General features: G+C 39.8%; 2 protein-coding genes across 2 annotated transcripts; both read right to left on the reverse strand.

Moving 5' to 3' along the window:
- Positions 1 to 2,272: 2,272 nt before the first annotated feature.
- NIPSNAP2 (nipsnap homolog 2) lies at positions 2,273 to 17,442 on the reverse strand. Its single transcript, XM_075518247.1, has 10 exons — positions 17,302 to 17,442; positions 12,772 to 12,911; positions 12,648 to 12,693; positions 9,661 to 9,755; positions 7,605 to 7,675; positions 7,057 to 7,197; positions 6,601 to 6,632; positions 5,225 to 5,319; positions 4,294 to 4,377; positions 2,273 to 3,479 (listed from the first exon to the last, which is right to left on the reverse strand). The coding sequence occupies exons 1-10, from the start codon at positions 17,385 to 17,387 to the stop codon at positions 3,415 to 3,417; spliced, it is 855 nt and encodes a 284-aa protein (XP_075374362.1). The 5' UTR covers positions 17,388 to 17,442; the 3' UTR covers positions 2,273 to 3,414.
- A 1,682-nt stretch (positions 17,443 to 19,124) lies between these two features.
- On the reverse strand, positions 19,125 to 23,293 carry MRPS17 (mitochondrial ribosomal protein S17). The gene is made up of 3 exons (XM_075518250.1): positions 23,219 to 23,293; positions 21,702 to 21,848; positions 19,125 to 20,381 (listed from the first exon to the last, which is right to left on the reverse strand). Exons 2-3 carry the CDS (start codon positions 21,822 to 21,824, stop codon positions 20,091 to 20,093), a joined length of 414 nt encoding a protein of 137 aa, XP_075374365.1. The 5' UTR covers positions 21,825 to 21,848; positions 23,219 to 23,293; the 3' UTR covers positions 19,125 to 20,090.
- Between the last annotated feature and the right edge of the window lie 693 nt (positions 23,294 to 23,986).

A 23,986-nucleotide genomic window follows, 5' to 3' on the forward strand; every position in this document is an offset into this window, starting at 1 on the left:
TTTAAATTCTTCCTGAGAAAAATCTCAGCCAGCTCCAAGGGCAGCTCATGTACAATCATGCTTTTGTTTAGTCAAGACTGCATGAGTAGAACCAGAACTCTTTCTGCTCTCACTCAGTGTGGTCCTCTGCAATTGTACAGTTATGAAGAAGTGGTGCTTCTATTTGCTGCAGTTTTCTATTGAATTAAAAGGCCACTAAAAAAATAAATCTAACATGCAGCTAATCAGCTATAGCTACAGGCCCCGGCCCTACAAACACTGTGACATGCTTCACTTCAAGTATATGTAATTTCACTAATGCCACAGTCAGAAGACGGTGCAGGAGGCTCTGTGCCACAGAGATGTTAACATTCACAGCAGTATCTTCTGCCAGTCTGAGTGCTATGGAAACATGGCATTATGCCAATGATTTCACAAGAGCTCTTTAGGTCTGACTGGCTTGAAAAAAAATACCACCCCCCTTCCACTGGGCAAATATCAAGCCTGACCTCTAGTCCAGGAGGTACCAAAAGGATTACTTAGCTTAGTGAGTGGCTAAGCTCTTTTGTCTGTAAAATACTGGAAAAAAACAGAAGGGAATAAAGCAGCATGAGGGAAGTTTCAGTATTACAGCCAAGCTACCGATTTACCTCAGCATACCCCATCACAGTAGAGCAAAGTCTGGAGAGTAGCACATGTCAGGCAAGTAATATCTGGTCTTCAGGTGGGTCTCCTGACTAAGAGCATGGAGAGGCACACCGCTTCATATAAAGCCTTTTATTTTAATGCAATTATTCAGTGAGGCAGAATTACTTTAAGTTATATATTCAATTTCCACGAGGGGACTTCTTAAAAGAACAGTTTGCAGTCTTTTCTGGGAAGACTGCAGGACAACTAAACTTGAGTTTTAGTTGTGCCTTCATTACAGTGGAACAAGAATTGATAATTACCAGAGACCCTTCCAGGCATTGTTCCCCACTTTCCAACCACTGGAAAGTGACTTCAGTTCTGAACTCTACAAAATTTGCTGTAAGAAATGCTGAAGTATTGCTAGTCAAAGGAAGGCGGCAGACTTGGTCATGAGATTAAGAGGGAAAATCACAAGTGTTCACAACAGGGGAAAACCAACTTCAGAAAGGGCTCAGGCAAAGGGAAGCAAGAAAAGACTGGCATTACTTATTTATCTACTGTGTTATGTTCTGTGAGTTTACTTAGTTATCTGTAACTAAAATAACAGGAATAGCCAGATGACAGCCAGAGCACGAGTTTGAAGCTCAGAACAACAGGAGTCACATCCATAATACATTACAACACCACTAGTGGGAATTCAGATCTTAGGTAGTGTATAAAGAGTGAAGAGACTAGTGCCGTATGATGCCACCCCACAGAACATCCAGTTATTCCTTAGATTTCTTATTAATGCAAAACTTCATGGTCCTTAAACAACAAGAGCTCTGCCTGATTGAATTTAATTCCTAGTGCTCCTGGCTGAAGGTAAGAAACACAGATTGCATCAGAACCCACAAAATCCTCTAACTCCAAAAATGTTTTTCGCCTTTTGTCTCTGACTGAGATTGCTGGTTATGAGGGGTAAGTTACAAGGACAATTCTCTAGGAACAAGAAATATGGGAGAATACTGGGAGAAATAAAAAGGACTGGAAGCTGATATTGTCATCCTTTTTCTCCTTTTGCAGCTAAACAGTAGTCCCAAAAGCCTGGAAAAATGACAGCCCCAGAAGATAGTACTGCTCGTGACTGATTTACAAGAAGGAACAGCTGAAATGATGTACTTGGCCCACTGAGTAAGCCAAGCTGAGAACTTTAAGCTAACATAGTACAGAAATTTACTCAGTAAAATCCCATGATCAGTCGACAACAGGAGGAAAATAAGAAAACAGACAAGAATCAGATCAAATACTGACTTTGTTCAAGATGAAATCCAAGCGAAGGCAAGAGTGTGGTGTATTTCACATGGGAAGAAAAGAAGAAATCAGACCTGAAAAATTAAGCATAATTTGTGGAGAAAAATCGAAAGGAAAAATATGTTGTATTTATCACCACAGCACTTATGACCTCTAGAACACTTAGCAAAATGGGATGTAATGGAGATACTGTAAATTCATTTTGGAGAAGGAGAGCAGAATACTGGGAAATGCTGTCCCTGACACAGAGAAGTGATATTGGCTAACTAAGCTGAAATATTCTGTGCAATTATTCAAATTTTCTATAATAAACACTGCAAGATGAGAGAAAACACAGCTGGTGCAATACATAGAAGGTGCCAGTAAAATGTGAAAATTAAAAGGATTTTATTGACTGATATGTTCTTCCTGAAAACTCATTGAAATGTACAAACTAGACATTCAGTAACTGATTTGTACATTCTGTATGTTACACTGATTCTTGTAGCCACTTTAAGGAGAGAATATTATTTTCACTTACAGGATGTTCACATCATTGCAGACACCAAAAGTGTTGATATATTCTAGTCTAAAAGTGAAACCAAAATAGAACTGGACATAATGGTACACCACTTTATGCCAATCCTATTGACTCAACATGCGCCAGTTTCACACATCAATTCATAAGTACCTACTGTACAGTTAGTGAAACACCTGACCAAGCATATGTCTGAAGTCATGATTGCTTATTAAATTAAACCCCTTTTCCTAGACTTCCAAGTTATTTGTAAAGATAAATGTATTTAACTGAACTTGATTCCCTGTGGAATGTTCAGAAAACCACATCTTGTCAGTATCTCTTTGAAAACCATAGGCCATACTTCACTAAATTAATTTCAGGTGTAGATATCTACACAAATGTGCGATTAGTTTCAACAGGCTTCAGCGTCCTTGCAAAACAGAATGCCCTATTCTCTGTCCATAAGCTATCATCTGACAAACAGTATTACCCTCAATTAATGACTGCCTATTTGTAAATTTAGAGCTACGTACTGATTTCAGGCCTGCTAGAACACCTAGGTATTTCAGAGCTGCCTGAGGGCTTCAGAGCTTCTAATTTCAGAACTGCCACATTTGTTTTTAAAATCTGCAGTCATTATAAAGCTACACAACGGCCACAGCAACTGTAATGCTCCATTCTGTTGCTGTTACTGAACACTGGACATTGTCTATGTAGCAGAAGATATTAAATACTGTATGCCATACTTAACCTGAGGAGCTTTCTCACAGAAGAACTCATGTATGTCTTTGTACTTGTTTGCAATTAACCAACCTTTTAATTACAGTCCTGTATTTCTTTTTTTCCTGGTACAATCCTAAGAGCAAAAGGTCATCAGATTCTGAAGAAAAGAGGTCTCTTTTATAAGCTCAATACAGTACTTTTATATTTCAGACTATGATATACAATGTATACCATAAATTAAGACAAATACTTGTCACTTTATCTATGTAGGCACAAGGAAATCAGTGACTTTACTGAAGCGGAGAAATCTTCAATGGTATCATGATTCTGGACTCCATTTCCTGAATAAGGGGCACTGAAAAAAATGGAGACAGGGTTTAATTTCACTAACAGAGATCATTAGCAGTTCCACACACTCAGTTTGAATAGATATTATTGTCTTCAAATTACTCTCCTAGCTAGTGCATGCCAAGTCATCAGTAACCACCAACATTCCTGTAACTGAAGCATAGTAGTTTTGAGAACAAGTGATTTTTTAATATAATCTGTCTGCTCCTTTGAAGACAAATATTTCTACTCCTTTTCACCATAATGAAAGTTATCTTACATTTTTCTGGTATACTTCCTTTGAAATGTACCCTACGGAACCAAAATCTGACATGCTTAGCATACTTTCATGAGTTTTGTTATGAAAGCTATCTTTGAGCTCAAAGATCTCCTGGCTTCTAGTTCCAAAGTCTAAATTCCCTTTTCAAAGGAATGCATTTAACAAGGTTCCCGTATTTCATGAAATATTAGAGGTAATAATTTAATATAAAGATAAAATTTTATTATTGGCTCCCTAAATTTTTGGACACAAACTTAAGTGTTTACACAACTCTGTTCTTCTACAGGAGAGATGCTTGTATAAAAATTTACTATTACTGTAGCAATTTTTTATCAATTAGGCAACTTTTCCAAGTTTGTACGATCAATTGCAAAATTCGCTTTACAGCTTAGTGAAAGGTTCCTCCTTTCCCCTACAGTAGAAAAACTGACACACAGACACACACACACACACACACACCAGAGATGGGAAACTTTTTATCATGGTGCAATGTACTGAAGAACAAAAATGATGGCACACACAAAAGTCTACCTCTAGCATTCCAATGAAGTTAATAGGTTACCTGTGTAATAGACTAGTTCATCCCAGCCAGGTTTATGCCATGCAGCGTTCCTTATATCTTCTCTGGTTTGGAGGTCTTTATAAGCTGGTGAGGGAAAACAACAAGCACAAAGCTTAGAAGTAATTCCTTTTCCTTCTACACATGAATAGCTCCATAAAAGTATTCTAGTGCGTAATTAGGAGGCTGCAAACACTGGGAAGGAAAAAAGTCAGAAGTTCTTCTCCACAAAAAGGAAAAGCTCCCAAACCAACGCAAGCAGAAGGAACTGGGGAAGAGAGAGAATGTCTTAGACACAGGTAAGACAGATAATGCAACAGAGTACAGTTCTACATGAGTGGTGTCAGATTTCTAAAGCTGGAATATAATATTCTGAATTGTTGAGATATGAAGATAATACTGTCTGTTTTCTAAAATAAATATTAGACAATTGGTTTCTTCAAGTTGAAACAATCCTAACGTGAAAAGCAGCTAAGCATTTGTGGAGACTAACACACAGAGAAAGCCAAAACACCATGATGTAGTAACGTAAATAAATGCTTGACTTTCCTTTTTGTAGGTATGGTATATGTGATGCTTGAAACTAAACTGTAAAAACCTGACTTCAGCATGGATGGGGATGGAGAAAAGAGATGCCAGGACATGGCTTGTCATGCTTATGTTATTGAAAGCAAACAAGTAGTCCCAAATAAGAAAGGGCCATGATAAACTGTTGATGGAAACAGAACAAAACATGAAATGTTCACTTCTGCTTGCTTGTTTGAAGAATAAAGGTACCTACACAAAAATTAAGAAAATCAACACTGTTGATGTAGAACAAAAAAACCCTTTTAAGACATTCCTTTGCCTTTGGTAAAAACCTTGTCTCCTGGGCAAAGTCAACAGTCTGTTAGGGGCTGATTCAGTGAGAAAAAAGCGGAGAACACAAATTTACCCCAAAGGTGATGAACCATATACAGCTGCCCAATTTGTGAGAAAAATCCTCCAACTGCTTCATTGTTATCCTGTCGGAAACGAATTGCACGAGCCCTATGGAAGAGCAAAGCAGCCATTAAAACCAGCAGATCTGGGTAGCAAATAAGTGATAATTGCAAGGAAAACAGAGTTGAAAGGAAGCCCAAATGTTAAACAGCATTTGCAGTGCACTTCAGCAATTAAAAACAAGAAAAAAATCTGCAATATACAGATTGTCAGCACCAAGTAATTAAAATATACCTGTATATCTTGTTAGAATGAGTTAAAATTGGAGGCCTACAGTTTCACTGGACTGTGCATTCATCATTCTTCAACATTAGATTCAGCATAAAGATAATTGCTGGAATAGTGTAAAGTGGCAGGCCATTTTTATAGCAGGTTCTTCTAAAACTAAATCCTTGAGTTTCAGTCATATCGTCTTTGCCACACTCATTTACCACAGATTTTGTGGTAGTGGAATACAACTTTTTTATTCACATAGACCTTTGCTATGCAGCTGTCCTATGCAACACTCCATGATTTGTTGTGTAAATAAGATCAACATTTCTCTTAACTATAAATCTGTTGCATCTTCTAAAACAGACTGGCTACCACTATAAATATGCCTCTTTTACAAAAATTCTAAATTCAATTTACTTTATTCAAATTACTGTAATTAAATAAATTATATCAATGACACATCTAAAAATCCAAGTCCTCACCTTTGTCAAAATAATTGAAAATACTCCAAATTGTTTAACTATAAACCATTAGAATTGCAAGGACAGTGAATGTAAATTGAAAGAAACTTACACTGGTTTTAAATAAGACAAAATCAGAAGCATATACTCAACAGAAGACTGTCTCAAATGCTTTTAACCTATATATTAAAACACAAATGTGCTGCTCAATAGCTTTTGAAGAAGCAACTTGACTTTTAAAGAATAAAAGAGCCAACGTTTAGCCCATTTAAACTAAAAGTAAGTCATCTGCTAGTGGTCTTATGAAAGCTGTGAAAGATCAACATAGTCTCAAGGAGCTAACCGCCACCCTTCACTAAGCAGTGCTTTCTGCTGAAAATAAACGATTTCTGCTACATTACAGCAAACTAAAAGGGTTATGTGAAGGAAAGCCAAACCACAGAGCCCACAATGTTATTTGCACACAGAATTCCTCTTTCCTTCCTCAAAGGATAAATTAAGGGTCAAAGAGCTATCTTACAAGCCGCATAAGTACACAAGCAGGCCATTAACTGGGTGACTGAAATGCTTTGGTAGCATTCTGCCACCTCCACTTCGTGATTTTTAAACATACATCTCTCAAATTGGAGAACGCAAATGCTAAAGCAACACTTACCAGTAATTTCCCCATTCAATCATTGTTCCGGGCTACAAAACCAAAACAGACTGTTAAAACTGTGTTTTAAAGAAAGTCAGAATACTTGGATAGTTTTCACAACATTTACGTACGGAAAACACTATGTATTAACAAAATCACTTCCTTCAAGTGATAAGGATATTATAATAATCTGTAATTACTCTGTTTACTTACTGTATTACTTCTTAGTCATTTGCCTGAAGTTTCCTTCAAATGAAAGCACAGGGTTTTCAGCCCTGCAGATATTAGTATCTTGTTGGAGCCTGCCTTCATTTTGGACCCCACACTTTGAGAGCAATGACTCAGACGTCAGCTTTGATAAGAACCAGATAATTTTAAGATGAGGCCTGTTTTCCATCTACATTGTATAAACATGCTTTGAACATTTTACGACAGCACAGAGCTTAAAAAATAAAAAGAAAAATTTAAACTTACTCTAAGTTGATAGGATCTCAGTTCATAAATATTAGGCCCCTCTCTGGGAACAGGTTCATTCCAGAAACTAAACTCCAACAATAACTGGTTCTTGCGCGAGAGAAGCATGTTACCTCTTTCTTTGCGAAACTCTGTGAATTCCTAGAAAACAAAGTGATCAATGTCAAACTGTGTATTACGTTTCAACAACAAAAAGCAGTATACCATACGTTGGCTTAGATTTTTTTTTTTAATGCTGTCTTGGGGTTTTGGGACATTGAAATAATTTAAATTGTAAAGGCATCTAAATTCCCCTGGCATATTTGAAAATTTCAAGTGGCATGTTTACACAGCAGTAAGTGTAAGTGTTTCATAAAGTATCCAGGTATTAAGCCTCAGTATTTCTGAATATGAGAATAAACCCTTTTCCAAAGAGGTTTCTAAGTTTGTACAGGCAGTGATGAGATTGAAGTAAAAGCGCGTACCCAAATGTGCAGTTTTTTGCTCTGACTATTCTTTGTTCTTTTCTGAGTAAAATAACCAATTCTAACAAAATCAATGCATCTTACCTTATTTTGACGGAGTTTACTCATGACCTCATTGAGAGCTGGATAGCCTCCCTCATATCTCCACAGATGAACTGAAACAGAAAAAAGGAAGCTTTTTCAGGGATGTCACAGACCAGTGCTAAATCTTCTGGAATATCACAGTATAAAATGCTCTTCATACTACACAATTATACAAAAATAGAAACCAGGTAATGAGTTTAAAAAGATTTTCATTAAAGAATGCACTACACATTTGAACATTTTAAGAATAATGGAATCATCTGCTTTTTGAAAAGGGTTCTTTTGGAAAATTCTGCAATCTACTCTGAAGATAACAGGGAAATTTCTGAAAGGACTTTTTGTTGCCATGCTAGTAAGATGTGATGACTTTATATGACTGTAGTTGAACTTGAGATTCGATTTTAAGAGGATGACTTAATTCCAAAAATGTGTTTTATACCAATTTCATCTAAGAGCAACAGAGGGGTAGAGATTTTAGTTCATAAATTACTCAAGCACAAAGAGCAACACACTTTCTGTAGGACATGAAAAATGATGCAAATGTTATTTTTGAGGTAAACATTACATTTAAAAAGGCAGAAGATATCTGAACATGCTAGAATTGTTACATTTGCTAGGACTTTCCCCATAAGAACAATTTCAGAACAGGTATCTACATTTGAGTTTTTTCAAAGCATAAATCTTTAATAACTCATGATAAATCCCTTTAATAAATCACCACTAGATTTATTTACAAGCACTTAATATAGCAAGGCAACAATATTTCACCTCAAAGACTCACAAAAGCTATTTTCTCTCCTCTAAAGCAGTCATGTGACTTTTCCAGGACTGCCAACTGGAGACTAATGTAAGGCACTTCACTATGATAGCAGATTCATCCAGTGCGCCTGCTTCTGCTGTCTTATCCCCAGGGCAAATTTGATATATCCACCTAATATTAACACAGCCTGGGCACAAGTACTGAACAAGTCAAAACCCCATAATCTGCTTTATTACACTGCTAGAACTGTTGCAATAACATTTTCAAGGCAGGCTACGGATGCAATTACAGATACACTCTGTGTTAATACATTACAAAAGCAATGAATGAGACTTGGCTAAGATATTCTCATTTCAATTGTCTTCATTCCCCAATTCCCCTTCAACTTTTAGAATTGTTTCTCAGACATTGTTTGGTTTATCTACTGTTATTTCTTCACATTTGTTCAGTGTCAATATTGCAATATGCTGTGAATGCAGGAAAAATTAATGTATACAGGAGTGTATTTTTCAATAAGGAAGCAATGACATTGATACTAGCATAGCTCTAACAATGGAGCTACATAACAAGCTACACGACAAATAGTACACCACTCTGTATTCATGGCTTCCCATTCCTTCAACTTCCTAGAGCCTAGGAAATTTTTCAGGTTTTCTCTCTACACTAGACTCTTTGTAGCTACCTCTGTAGCAGCTCTTCAGTAATTTCTAGTTCCAATGTATTTTCAATCTGCATAGTTAGGCAGTATCCTTATATGAACACGAACAGAAATATTTTTACTTTCTTCCAGTAAAGGCCTAGCTTATTGTTGACTTTACAATGCAATTACTTTTTCAGATGGTGTGAATGATTTGCATTTAATTATCATACAGCAATTACAGTATGAAAGTCTGAGTAAAGCTTTTATACTGGCCAATGCAAGATAAACTCTGTCTTTGTAAGTCTTTGCCTTTATGCTAAATATTCAGGAATGTGATCAGGAATGTGCCCGCAAAATATTACAGGACCACATTTTACAAGCATTTCCCAAAACTGTTAATCTACCACCTGGAAAACATGAAAGTGTATTAACAATAGGACAAATTTTAGGAATTAAGGCTTTACTTGTCAAACTCAACAAGACAAAAAGCAAGCACTGTAAATGTTAATATGCTACTGGTAAGTGATGCACACACACCCTCACTGTATACATTGCTAAAGGTTTACTGTCAACAGAGATGATTTAAAGAGAAGAAACCTGCCAAGCACACGTTTCACTTGTATGGTTTTACATTCTGTTGTACTTCTATCTCCTACCAGCCTGATCTTGCTCTCCGTACCACGTGTTCCAAGTCCCCACCAGTGCACATGGGTAGTGTTTTTCTTCATGAATCTTTGGCAGCACCTCTTGACTTGAAAACAAGGAATACAGACACTATGTTGCATTTCCTTCAGGGAGGCTACAGTTGATATGTATAACAAATCACCACACGTTTATCATTATGGTACGAAAATTCACAAGCTCTACTTTTCAGAAGAGAAAGCTGAAATACAAAAATCTGCTACACAGGGGAAAGACAGCTACAACACTATGAAAAATTAAGGTAAGTGTTACCATTTCTTAGACTGTATGACAAATACACAGCATGGTAGAATTCTTTCGATGCAATAAATTATGTCTATCACCTAAAAGGTTATCCAACACATTAGGAAAATAAATATCAGGATGTTTCACTTACAGAAAATGCAGCCTAACTACATGGGTGATTTGCTTTAGGAAAAGCTTTTCTTTATTAAGGGAGGTAGAATACACAAAAATGGGAAAGGACAGTCTTCTGTACCAGTTACAATGCTATCAATTCTGTTGAGCTGAATGAATAAAAACAAGTATTTTGATAGATCAAATGATGACTGTACTTCATAGTATGCAGCCTTACTGCTTTCTACCATTTCAGAAAGTGGTCTTAGTTTGAAGCAACTTACCCATTAAAGCATACAGTGAAACTGCCTTAAAAATACCTCCAAGACAAATTTCTGTTTGACTATTTCCAGTATTTCTAACATTTTTTCAAACTTTAAAAGTGGCCTACATTAGCATTACCGATTGCTGACTCAGTTAAGACAGCTTTCATTGCACTGTACTTTGATGAATAAGTCAATTAGTCTGGTTGAACTTTGCCTTTTAATATTTTTCCCTGAATAATTACTCAGTTTTCAGTTTTTCAATAATTATTCCCTTTCCCCTGAATAATTACTCTTACTCAGTTTGGCTCATAGGCAATGAGTCTCTGCACAATACCAAATAATAGGAAGTAGGCTCGTCTTGGGCTGAGAGTCATTAGATATGAGTTTCCTCTTGATTCTGCCTCTGACTTCCTAGACAAGCTTGAGCAAATCTCATTACCAATTTGTACCTCAAAATTTCTTACTACATAGTGTAAATAATATGATAGAATGACTCTCCAAGGATGTTTTCAAGAATGTTTCACCATCAGTTTGTTTTTGCAAAGCATAATAAGATCCTAGAAAGGCAGCTTTAAACAGGAATGTTAAATTATTACAATAACCCTAAAATATATTTTGTTGCAAATTATAGAAAAATACGCCCACAGAATACCTTATGAACACCACCTTTTTCCTTTTTAAAAATAACTGTTCCTAATTCTTCAGAAGGCGCCCTTAACCACAGTGATTCATGAAGTACTCTCTTAATTGCCTTCATTACATTATTTCTTTATTAATACATGATGACTAATCCTTCTTCTGATTTGATACAGAATAAGGAATTAACCTGTTCATGTTTAATTTAGGGAGAGGAAGGAGGGAAGTTCAGAGAGGCTTAGTGTTTTTTATTACTCCATTCTTAAGTTTTCTCCTTCCCTGGGATACTTAAATTTGCTTTGGTTTGAGAATAAATCCAACTGCACTACTTCATCTGATTGCTGTCAGCAGTTTCCTTCTTTGCTATCATCTCTTTCCTTGAAAATAAAAGCCTCTGCTTTCACTCAACATTTAGATAGCTCATGAGATAATGTGGAGAAGTGATTCCCTCTCTTGTATAATTGGACATGTTTATATTAAGCTTTTAAACAGAAAGCTGGTTGAATGCTAATTGTGCTTCTCCGTGTATTTATTTTTTTAAACAAAAAAGCTAAAAATACCTTATGGTTGAATATTATTCTAGTGGATTTCTATGTTTTTATAGCAAGGAAAATAGTTTTGGGTTATCTAGCCCCATTTCAAAGCTGAAGACATGAAGGCACAGAGATGTTAGAGCACCTGCTCATGGCCGTACAGCCAACCAATAACAGAGTCAAGGACATAAACTGGGAGTTGTGAACTTCTTCCCCACCCTCCAGCCCAGCTGGTGTTCTCACCAATACACCACACTTACAGAATTGGTTGCAATGGGGTATCATTATGTCAAGAATGTTTTGGTTAACTGACAAGATGTCACTGTCAGTGAGAAAGCACTGCTGTTTCGAAACGTGTGAGGCTCACCACATTTCCCAATTTAAACATACAGTTCCTGAAAAGGCAGTTGTTCTGCCTCCAGAGGAGTGATTATGTAGGCAGAACAGGACTAATATTTCTGCAATTTCGTCCTTAAAGTAGTACATTTAAAATGTTACCAATTCATACATTTCACAAAGCTGTAACTTTTTGGAAAAACCGTAACAGTACTGCTCCCTTTGGAGGATATCACCCCATTGGAAAGATCCTATCCAAGTATTTGCATAGCTCTTTAAGAGTAGATCTGAGTAACGTTACTTTTGTAGAAGGATATAGATGAGCTGAGAGAAAGTCAACTCCTGGGTTTTTAGAATCTCCTCAAACTTATAGTTCAATTTAATGCTGGCATGTAGTTTTACTTACCGGTGATGTCTCCCTTTCCTTCCTGTATGCAGACAATAAGCACCCTCAACACATTCCTACATGGCAGCTGGAGTGGGACATGCTAACATACCAGGATCTACCTGCACGGACCAGCAATTGTAAGACAACTAAGGGAAGGGGGAGAGCTGCTCCAACAAATGCCACCAATGTTTTCAAAAAAGGCATCATCCTAAATTGCAGCGTAGGAAAATGACACCTCCAAGAAGTAAGGCAGGGGGTGAACTGAGTAAAGTAACTTTTGCCATCTCTCTCCAAGAGTAACGTGATCTATTTAACACCATACCCTGAAAGTAAAAGCAGAATTTTTCCACCTCCCCTCTAAATAATTACGATATTTGCCAATTTTCAGAACAGCTTGTGATCAAATCAACATGTCTAAAATGTGAAAACATAATACGCACACTTACCAAAGCTTGTTGTAGGCGTCTAGACATTCTGGTTTTACATTGTGAACTGAAACAATAACATTATGTGAGAAATGCAGGAACAGAATAAAGAAATGGTAATGTTAAATATAAAAATATCACTCACTCTGTAGTTTATACAGACTGCTGGTCTCTCTTTTGGCTAGAAGGTTGGAGTGAGCGTCTTTCCTTGGATCGACTTTGCGAACAAATAGCGATTTTAACCAACTGTCTTCACGAGGTCTGCTAGCTGAAGATACCAGCCCCCTACATATTAACAAGTACATTATACTGTCACTGAGCATGTCTTGAGAATGCCCACAACGCAGGGAAGATAGGCACAATCAAGTTTAATGCAAACAGTATCATAACACACAGTTACATATACGTCTGTTACTAAAACTTTCCACTGAGCCACTTCCTAGCAAGGTAAAGGCAGTTCTTTCCCCACTGAGCTTTACCCTCTCACAAACCATTTGACTAGATACAGAGCTGAATAGTTAACCACACACTATCCACTTTTATTCTTTGTGCATATGGCAGGGAATGGGTGGATGGCTGCTTTTGCTGCCTATTTATCTTCTTTTTAATCAAGTGTCTTTGCTGAAGAAGGCTAGGTCTGTCCTGATGGACATGGACAAGAGTGAAAAAGAGCAAAAAGACAGTGTGCATAAGGAAAAATGTGTACAGTGTAAATAGGAAAGTAACTGCCATATGTTCCTATGTTGCTTAAACACAGCTCTAAAAAAGGAAAAGTTAAATAGCGCATCTTTCAAGAGAAAAAATATAATGAAAGTCTAATTTGGGAAAAATTATGAGTGGCAGGAAACAAACGGCCTGCAAATATTTCAATTCCAAATTCTGGCAACTGTACTATGTAGGGGTACAGATCCACATTCTTTGTACAACATTCACAATTTCCCTTTCTTTGAAACAGAAGAATTTAACTGTCTTTTTTTATCTAATCTTTATGCAGTTTCTGCAAGCACACTTCCAAAATAATACCACTTCCCTTTATACCACAGAGTACACAAAACATTACAAATGATAACTGTGCTTTTTTAAAATGATGTGTTAAAGGAATTATTCTTCTCTTTTCCAGCTGACAGAAGACCCCTCAATCACCAAAAATTGTGCAGAAGGACAAGAAAGCTGATGTATTTAACCAATTCTCTACAATGTCTGACAGGGGACCCCAAGCTCAAATGTTTTTTCTTCCTTCCTGTAAGAAGCATTTCCTTCAATTTGCCTCTTTTTGATATGGGGGTTTGTGCTGAAATACTAAAATATTTCTCTGACATACTAAAAATGTGGCACTACAGCTGGAAATTTAAACCTCTTCCTTCCTCAGAAGTCAACTTTTCACCCTTAATTACTGACTAGGAGATCCAGAAGATAGCTATCAATCTTCACCTATAAAGGTGTCTTCTAGATATCAAAAGTTTGTGTCAATCATTCAAGGAAAAAAAATAGGGAAAGAAAATCTCAACTTCCTTTGGGAAAAATATCTTCATGAACATGCCTGTCTGTATTAGACAAAAGTAGTTCACACTAGCACTGTTTTTCAATAATCAACCTTTTAGTCCCAATGTCTGAAAATAAGATAACGAACTGGTTCACCCTGTGGAAGCAGGATGGAGGAAAGGAAAACTATTTCATAGCGGAGAAACAATAACAACCAGAAGAACAACCACAGCTGAGATGACCTTCAATGTTAAGAATTAATTGGTAAATACCTTTTTGGTGTATTTATTGAAAATGGTGCATTCTTTGGCCCTAGGCAAACACACAAACATGCTACTGTGCTGAAAGCTAAGCAGCTATTCCTGAGTACACGAATTTAAAAGGGCATTCCATGATAAGGCTGTTCTTAGAATAGAGGGTACACAGCTGCCTGGAGTAGACTACCTCTGATCTCAGCTGGAGGAGGTGAGGCACAGGTGACTGCAGTTGTGTTGTCACATCTACATCAGGTGCCACAGGAACACAAGCTGTCCCAGATGATAGGGGGTAAACCCCACCTAATAAATCCAAGTTGTTTTAAAAAGCTCCCTTAAAGTAAGCACTAATGCTCACTGGACAGCAAATGGGGCTCTAGGAGACAGAACTCAATCCCAGTCCTGCAGTGCTCATTTTTTCAACTCAGATCCATAAATTATTACCATTTCCTCCCCTTTATTAAATGGAGTTAGCAAACTAATATTTAGAACACTCTTCTATGAGGATTATTGTTTGCAGAAAACTTTGAAGATGAAAGAGACAAATAATCATGTTGCTTTTTTTGTGAACCAGCTTTATCAGCAGCAAGAGTAAGCTGGAGTTACAGGGATAATACTGAAAAGCAAATTCCTTTGCCATTAGGAGAGTCTCATGACTTAAATGTTAAACTGCACCTAAAACTGGAGGTATATTTAATTTTCAATACAATGAAATGAGTAATACTTCACATTTATGTAAAATCTTTTACCCAGCAATTCTAAAGTTTCTCATGAACAATGACTAACAAATCATGACTATCCATCTAAATATAGACTTTACTTATAATAAAGAATGGTTAACAGCTGAAGTTTATTAAAACAGATAGACAGTGCACCCAATCTGAGGTGCTGGGGCCTTATTTTTAATCCATATCCTTAGAGAACTCCTACACTACTGGTGTCATTCTAGACACCCACAAATCTGAACTGATTACTGGCTCACTTGTGTGGGCAATATGTACCCAAGATTAGCTCTGGAAGAGAAGGGACTAAATACATGTCTTTGGACTGCCAGTTGTGAGCATTGACCACAAATTAGTTCAAAACTAATCCATCATCCAAAAGATCTACTTTTAACTAACTTAACATTATGCCCCACAATATTATAATACCTGTTCCAAGTAAAACAGATATTGGATCCAAATTCTTCCAAAACCCAAATACACACTAATGAAAATGTGAATATACACATAGAATGAATGTAGACACACTATATGGAACTACCATCGCACTTGACAATTTTTTATTTTCTGGGAAAAACACTAAAGAGAGTTTTCATGCAAACTTTTAAGGCACTGCTTGACTTTACTAGCAAGTTCTTATCCTACAAATGTTAACTATGGGCTTAGCTTTCTTGCTACAAAGATCAGGCTGTGAACACAAAAGGATAACGCTGAATAGCTTGCTTAGATTAAAAACAACAGTGAAAACACTTCTATACCACTTAGCTTCTGCTTTAGCACAAAATACAAACTGGGTGGGAGGTATCAGGTCAAATATTTAGATTTTGTAGTAACCCATGTCTGCCTGGAAGACAAAGAAAAACAACTTGTCTATAATTGACAGGTTTTGATCTGTGGTCTAAACGAAGTTTATTTTAAACTAAAAAAACCCCACCCAAAACATGCACATAAAATCTCACAACATATACTCTCCACAACTCTCCCCGTTCCTGTTTTAAACAGCTGCTTGCAGCGATGCCTTTAGTCTTGCACAGGGGCTGCTGCCCATTCTGAGGCCTGAGACAGCAGCTTTCTCTGTTTCAAAGAAAGGGAGGAAAAAATGCGTGTAGATCCATCTCAGCTTGGGCACTTCTGTGTCTTCTACACCCAGGGAGCATGTGTGTCTGCCTCCTATACCCAAGACATGTGTGTGCACATCTGTGTCCTGAGAGCTGTGTATGTCTGTGTGCACCCCTGCCACCCACGAGGTGCTCATGTGTCTGACCCTTCACACATCGACATGTGGGCATGCAAATGTCTGCACCCCAAAACTTGATGGATGTGTCTGTGCATGTTCCCTGATGCCTGGGGGTTGTATGCATGTGGACACACATCCCAGCTCTTAAGAGAAGTATGAATACATATGCCCTGACACCCAAGGGGTGCACACACATGCTGGGGTCCATGTGTAGCTGCGCATCATGAAGGCATGAAGATGCTGGTGTACGCAGTCGTGCACCCTGACACTGGGGGAAACATGGATGTTGGGTAAGGGTGCAACCTGGCACCGTGAGTACAGAGCAGTTGTGTGTCCTGACGCCAAGGGGTGTTGTGCGTGCAGCCATGCACCCCAACACCAGAGGATGAGATGCAGGGTGGCCATGCACCCTGTTGCTTGGTGGAGCTGGGATGCGGAGTAGCTGTAGAGCCTGATCCTAGAGGGATATCTGGGTGCAGAGCATCCGTATATACCCCAACACCAGGAATACATGTGTGCAGGGTGGCCGTGCACCTCGAAACCCGGCGATACGTGGACGTGGGGTGCCTGTGCACCCTGTTGCCTGCAGGGGTGGGGTGTCCGTGCAGCCCGAGCCCGGGGCACAGGCGGCAGGGGGTGGCGGGCACCCCGTCCCCGACGGGGCAGAGCAGGGGCGCAGCGGGTCAGCGGCGCGGCCATCATCCCCACCCAGGGGCGGACTTGAGGGAGGGAGGGGAAGGGGCAGGCCTTGGGGCCCATGACCTTGAAGGACACCCCGAGCGGGTCGCACTCCCCGCCCCACGGGAGGGCCGCGGGCCCGGCCCGTCAGGTGCCCCGGCGAGCGGGGCGCCATTTCCAGTGAGGAAAGGGGAGGGGGGGTGTCTACGCGGCGCGGCGAGAGGAGGCGCGGGCGGCGTCGGCTCCGTCTCCAGCCTCCCTCGGCGGCCCTCTCCCGCCCGCCTCACCCCCTCAGGGCTCACCTGAGGGCCAGGCCGCCGCCGGGCGGGAGACGCGGCACGGCGCTGGCTCCCGCCAGGCTACGCCGCAGCAGCACCCGCGCCGCCATCTTGCTCCGGCCGCCTCCCTCCTGGGCCGGGGGGGGCTGAGCGTTGCAGCGCCGCCGCCGGACGCCAGGGGCGCACCGCCGCCGCGGGGGAGGGGGCGGTGGTCCTCCGGCCACGCCCCCCGGAGGGGGAAGCCACAGGTGCGCATGCGCGGGCTGCCCCAGCCCGGGACCCCCCTCCCCGTCCCGGCTGCTCAGCTTTTGGGGTGACCCAGCCCTGGTTAAGTCCCACCTGAAAAAGACCAAGAAAGAGCCCAAGCATTTTTTGAATCGTGTGCAAAACCTTGTTTCTTATTCCCCAAATAAAGTTTTCACCTACACGCAGATGAAATGTTTTCTTCACACTGTGCCAGCCACAGCAGTACTTAATTTGGCTAAACAGGTGGTGTGTGCTAGCACTGAATCCTTAAATAACTTTAAATTAAGAATAAACTTATAATTAGGTTAATAAAGGACAGTTCTAAAAGCAACTAGCCAATAAACGCAGAAAACAAGTTAATGAGCAGACCTTATCTTTCCACATAGCACATACAAAGTTTATATCATTTCACTACACAGTTCCCATCGCTATTTTATGATTTTTGTATCAGCACTCGGAGAGTAAGTCAGAGCCTAGCACATGCGATGTGCTTTAGCATCAGTAAAGCCCAATGTTTGCAGTGCCTTGTCACAAACCAGTTTAACCTACAATTGCCATCATTCTTTTAAAAACAGGTTACACTTGAGGCCATGTACATTTAATCACATTTGGATCTGACAGCATGTTGAGTTCTCGAGCAACCCTCCCAGCACCTACCTGTAAACAGAAAAAAACTGACAACCTTCTGTGATGAATCGATCTTAGAAGAAAATATGACATTTTCACAGCTACTCAAGAAAAATCACAGGGGATACAGGGAAAGATGATTTACTTCCACAATTAGATGTAGACACAACTCATTAACCAAACAGGAAATTTTCTATTTCTTATAAACATTATATGTGTAGTTATTAGAACACTCGTATCCCAAGTACTGAAGGTCAAATTCCTTTACTGCCTGCTTGGATACAACTGAAGTGTATTTCCTAGAGCCCAGGGCCATGTTCTAGCCTGGGTCTGGTTTCTCTCAATCTCTACTAGGGATGAAGTTTCACAGTTTACATTCACTCAAGCAGGAGTCAGAGCACAGGTTTCCTTCCACTTTGATAAGGGCCTTAATCAGCCAGCTACAGTTACTAAGTAATTGACATAAACCTAAACCACTTCAACAAACATAACAAGAATAACCTACAGCCATACCTTTAAGACACTTCCTCAAAGTCAGAGACCATGTTCACATTATTGATTTACACAGAGACATTTGAATCAAGGTGTCCTGACATCCCAGCTTATTGATCTGACACACAGGACAGTACTTAAGGACTAGCATTCAAAGAGCCATATTTTTTGGTTTGAAGCACTGTAGAAAATTTAAGTTTCTCATTCTTCCTGGCCCAAATAATTTCCTGAGTTCTACTGGACTTTGTTAGCAATTTGCAGGCAGCTGAAACTGATCTTGTGCAGGTGAAAGAAGTTAAAGGACAAATGATTTACACCACTCTGACAATGGAAGAGAACACAACTGAGAGCTCCCTATAAGCTGGCTCAGTTTCTTAAAGTAAGGTATTTTAGGTCAGAGGAAATCTGTTCAGATACACTGTGTTTAGCTTCTGATCTTAAACAAAGACCAATGATATAGGTAGACATTCCAAAAAGGATTGAGGCAGATGCCACTTTAGATTCGAATGAGAAGTCAGCAACACAAGGCTGCTGTAACAGCTGCACACTTAGTTTGCTTTGTGTCCTGGAAGACAGGACACAAGATCCCCAGAGCTGTAGCAAGATAAAGTGATCTTTAATCATTAACTGCTATGGCCTTCTAGTTTCATATTAAAGTATGCAGCAAATCAGTACCTGTATTTCTCCCAACATGCATTGTTTTAATTAGGTTTTCTGATGAGGCTAAATCTAACCATCTTTACTTCTACTTTTTTGGCTTTGTATTCTCATCAGCTTCTATTTCCTGCTGGCAGTTCAAAGAGATCCATCTCTCCTAGAATGAAATCCTTCCTTTGGACAGGTTACAGAGGCAACCATGCTAAGCTACCCAAAGTTTTTATTCTCACCTTATTGCCATTATAAAGGCAAGTGGTTGTGTTTTTTAGAGATTTTGGAAGTTAGAAGATACTGCAATGTGGTATGAGCAACTGTAAGAGGAAATAAGGACACATGCAGGTAGCAGGTTTTAGAATTCTACAGTTCCTTTCAAAAGGTTTAATAGCATTATCTTAAGTAATCCTACAAACCACAAAAGACTGTCTGAAATACAGAACAATCAAATAATATGACCCTCCCATCAAACTTAAACATTATATAGTTACATTCTTGCCCTTCTCAATACAGACAACTCATTCCAAGTGAGCAGCTGGCTTTTGAAACTGTCAAGGCTTGGGGCAAAACTACATGCAACAAAATGAAGCATTAGCACTAAACTCACATTTTTCTCTGTATTTTCATTTAAAGATTTGAGGTGCCTATCAATCTGCAACATCTGTTCTTATAAGCAACTATGTTTACCATTTATTTTGACTACAGATTTCACAGAAACATTTAACATACAACAGCAGGGCCCCAAACATCCCTGACAAAGACAAGCTCAAAAGCCCTCTGTTTAAATATTTTCCCTACTATTTGTCTGTTGAACAAACTTTAAGTTCCTGAAGTTTTTCACTTAGATAGGTAGTATCTGCCTCTGTCAGATTTTCTGAATCTGACAGATTTTCAAGGAATCTGGTTCCTGCACAGGGCTTGCCTGTTATTGGATCTATGACATTTCCAACCTTGAAAACAATTTCAGCCAGTTCGTGTTTCACATGTTTGCTCCTCCGCTCAGGCAAAGCTTTCAGAAGAACAATGTCTCCAACAACACACTGCTGCAATGGATCATGGGCAAAATAGGTTTTTCGTTTGTTAAAGAACTGTAGAAGGAAAAAAGGAAACCTTGGCATTAGATTTCAAAATTAAGCAATTGGCAAATATATAGTTAATATAAACCAAACTAAATTTCACTAAGGAGAAGTCATATACATTTTTTTTAAATGAGATTCAGTTTGGATCATGAAGAGAAATGCAGCTGCGCACTCTACTGTTTTTCCAAAGAAAGCACAGCACTACCCTTCCCTGACAATCTCTCTGGTCAGGATGTTGTTGCCAACCCGAGCCTGTAGAAAAGGAGATGGGGAAGTAAAAGCCAAGTACAAAAAGCTGTTCATAGTGAACATGTGGATACAGGTAAAAATAACAAGCTCTTAACACAGATTCCCTTTCCTAGCATCACCACTTTCCACTGGCCTCTCTGCTCTCTAGTTCTGCTGCATTAGCCTTCTCTCTCCTTTGGATGCTTCACATCAACACTGCTTCAGCAAGACAGCTGCCTTGGCTTGTCCAGGCTGAATGACTTTCCTGTGCAGTCCACACTTCAAGAACTGATATTAATTCTTATTCATCCTACTGTCTGAAGTTCATCAGCCTTGAAATGATGAGTATTTTGAAGTTTGTCATTTGAGAGTTTTCTTGCTCAAGTCTTTTCATATAAAAATTCAATATTTATTCTTACTGGAATGGCAGAATTCAGAATCTTTCTTTTAAGAAAGAAATTAACAGGTTCTTCTACTGGATAAAGTATTGGACTGGGATCTGCAAGACCCATTATCTAATCCTGACCATCCTTAACCTTCTGGTCACCAAAGGGAAGTTATTCCACCAACATGTACCACAGTTTCCCTATCTAAAAATGGAGAAAATACTAATTTTAATCTCCCCATTTGAAATGCATTGACAAGAAGTCATACATACAAATCTTGTATAGCACATCACAGTACAGATACAAATGCTAAACATGTGTACAGTTATGCATACAGAAAAACTGCTACAAAATTTATTGCAAAAGTGACTAATATGTCAAGTTTGCAAAACAAAGCATACTACGAATCAATATGAAAATTTAAATCTAGGTGTGTAACAACAAAAACTTACCTTCTTCTCAACTGAGATCAAATGAAGTGCATTAACAAAGCACTTCAAAGAAATACATTTAGCAGATAATCTGTATGGAAGTATCCTCACAACACACTGCTTTTCATCCTTTGCAGTCATCTCCACAGCCAAATCATTATGCAAGTTCCTTAAGGAGTTTGCATTGTAAAGAGTATCAAAAATTCTAAGCATCAAATCAATAAAACACTCCTCTACACAGCACAAAAATTACCATGCAAGACAAGTTGTTAAGCAGCTTTTACCTTTAGTAAGTAAGGATCTAACACAAGCCTTGTCACTCTCACTTTGGCAGTTTTCTGCATTTTGGTTCCTATTACTTTCCCTACTATCCATTTTGCATGGACAGCTCCACGTGGTACAGACATGGTTTAGTTATGGTCATCCAGTGCCTGGCAACAAGCAAGCAGACATGTTATTTTAACAAACATAACGAGTTTCTGATCAATACCAAAATTATGATTTCCATTTCAGACTAACAGCTCAATTAGGTAATTTTGTTGGAAAAGCAGGGTAGATGCAAGCAGTTCAAAACTCCATCTATTGCACTACCTCAGCCTTGTTTTACAATATAAGAAGGGATATGAACACATCCCTACTACCAGGGAAAGTTACTTCAGGATGGCAGTAAAAATGGACATAGTAGTGTGAGGATGAGACCTTATCCTGCAAGGTCCACAAAATTCCTTTGAATCATACCAGTTGTCACACACACAATGCAGGAATGTGTAGCTCTGGAAATTATTATGAATTTAACTCATATGCCAGCAGCTGTTTTTGCTGGAATAGTTAATCAGGTCTGTATATGACCAGAGTTAAGCCAAACAGAGAGCAGCCTATACCTTCTGGTCAGAAAGTAATTTGCTTCTGTGTATCTCATTGTTAGCTGAGCCGATGAAACCTAAGAAAGGTAATAAGCTTGTCAAAGCATAAGTTGTCTGGCCTACAGTAAATGTAATCACTTTTGAGTTAGTCCTTTCCTGTAAGTAATTATACTCTACTACCCTATTTGTTTTGTTTAAATAGGGAAAGCTTTCTATACCACCCTTGCAAAAGTCACAGGCAAAATAACAGCTAAACATTGTAAGATTTGAACCAATATTAAAACTGATGAAGACTAATGACCTTTTTCTCTCCCACCCAGCTACATACTGTTAAGCACAACTGACACCTGTTGAATTCTCCATCTATTTTGTAACACAGTCATGCTTGCTTTGATGTTGCAACACATCAGAAGAACAGTTTAGGGATACAGAGACAAATCCATAGGATGAAATGCTTCAAGCAGCAATGCTTGGGGTTGCTTTTAACCATCCTTGACTCAGCTGTGTGACCCACAGGCCTGGAGGAGGGATGCAGTGTGAGAGGCCCTCCTTCTGTAAAACAGGGCTAACCACCAACAACCACACAGTGACCAGGCCAGGGAGCAGCTAACATGTACAAAATATGCAACACCCACAAAGTACAAGGGAACTACCAGGAAGACAGGAACCAGGCAGCTAGGCTAGGCATATCTCACACGGAAGAAGACGATAAAAGAGGAAGTTCAAACAGATTTGGAACCTTCCCCCCCCGGGTCTCCATAGCCCTCCGCAGCAGGCCCAGCCTCAGCAACCCCCGTCCTCAAGACCCCATCCCGCAGGCGCTAGGCCTCAGCTCAGCGCCTCAGTCACTTCCCGGAGAGCAGCTGCAGCCTGGGGAGTGTCCCATGCCCAGGCACCCCCACCCAAGCTCCGCACAGCCACCCCTCAGCCCCTCTCACCACCAACGCTCCCGCCGCCGCGCCTCAGGGGCCTTAAAGAAACGGAGCCGGAAGGGGCGGAGCCGAAGCCGGAAGAGCCGCGCGGCAGCGGGGCGGGGCCAGCGGCGGGGAAGGGCGGAGCCTCCGGGGAGGATTTAAAGGCGCAGCCACCCACCTCGCCCCTGCAGTAAGCGGGTGAGGGAGAGTTGTGTGAGTGTGTTCTATGTGTGCTGCTCCTGAGGCTGCCTCAGCGTGCAGTAAGAGACTAAAGCCGATGGAAATGAGGTTTTCTTCATTTCCTAGGCTGAGGGGGACAGGGGGCCCTGCCTGGGCCTGCAGCCAGGGGAGATTGGGGAGTGGGTGCTGGGTGTGGGCCCTGTTTCCTCAGGGAGCCGCTGTCTGTGGGGAGACCTACCCTGCCTCTGGCCCCTGTGGGCTCACACAGCTGAATCCAACCTGATTTTTGGTATAAGTAACTGGTCTGGGTGCCACATTCAATAGCAATTGTGGACACAATCTGCAGCAGGCTTTGGTCTGGAGGTGCTGGAAGGAGGTGAGGCAGATGTGTGAGAGCTGAGGTGCTATTTTACACTCAATTTCAGGGGATGAAGCTGACTGTCAGCGCAGTCTCTTTGTGGCTGTGTGGCACTGAGGTCTGTTTGCACAGCAAATAGTTTTGTGCTCTTCCACCTGCTGTTAAGTTATGTAAATGAGCCAAATCTTGATGGTTTTCCATGTAAATCTGGAATAATTGTAACATGTATGAAGTGAGAGCTGGCCTGCTGTCCT

Source organism: Mycteria americana, chromosome 15, assembly GCF_035582795.1.
Source record: "Mycteria americana isolate JAX WOST 10 ecotype Jacksonville Zoo and Gardens chromosome 15, USCA_MyAme_1.0, whole genome shotgun sequence".
NCBI classification, from domain to species: Eukaryota; Metazoa; Chordata; class Aves; order Ciconiiformes; family Ciconiidae; genus Mycteria; species Mycteria americana.

What these genes read in the sequence shown, in the direction of transcription:
- NIPSNAP2 (XM_075518247.1), bottom strand. Translation starts at nt 17,387, where the DNA reads ATGGCGGCGCGGGTGCTGCTGCGGCGTAGCCTGGCGGGAGCCAGCGCC. An exon ending in TGAGATCCTATCAACTTAGA is followed by an intron (nt 6,633 to 7,056) that starts GTAAGTTTAAAT and finishes TTGGTTTTGTAG; the next exon opens with CCCGGAACAATGATTGAATG. An exon ending in TGAACTAGTCTATTACACAG is followed by an intron (nt 3,480 to 4,293) that starts GTAACCTATTAA and finishes CATTTTTTTCAG; the next exon opens with TGCCCCTTATTCAGGAAATG.
- MRPS17 (XM_075518250.1), bottom strand. Translation starts at nt 21,824, where the DNA reads ATGTCTGTACCACGTGGAGCTGTCCATGCAAAATGGATAGTAGGGAAA. An exon ending in TAGATCCTTACTTACTAAAG is followed by an intron (nt 20,382 to 21,701) that starts GTAAAAGCTGCT and finishes TTCCTTCTACAG; the next exon opens with TTCTTTAACAAACGAAAAAC.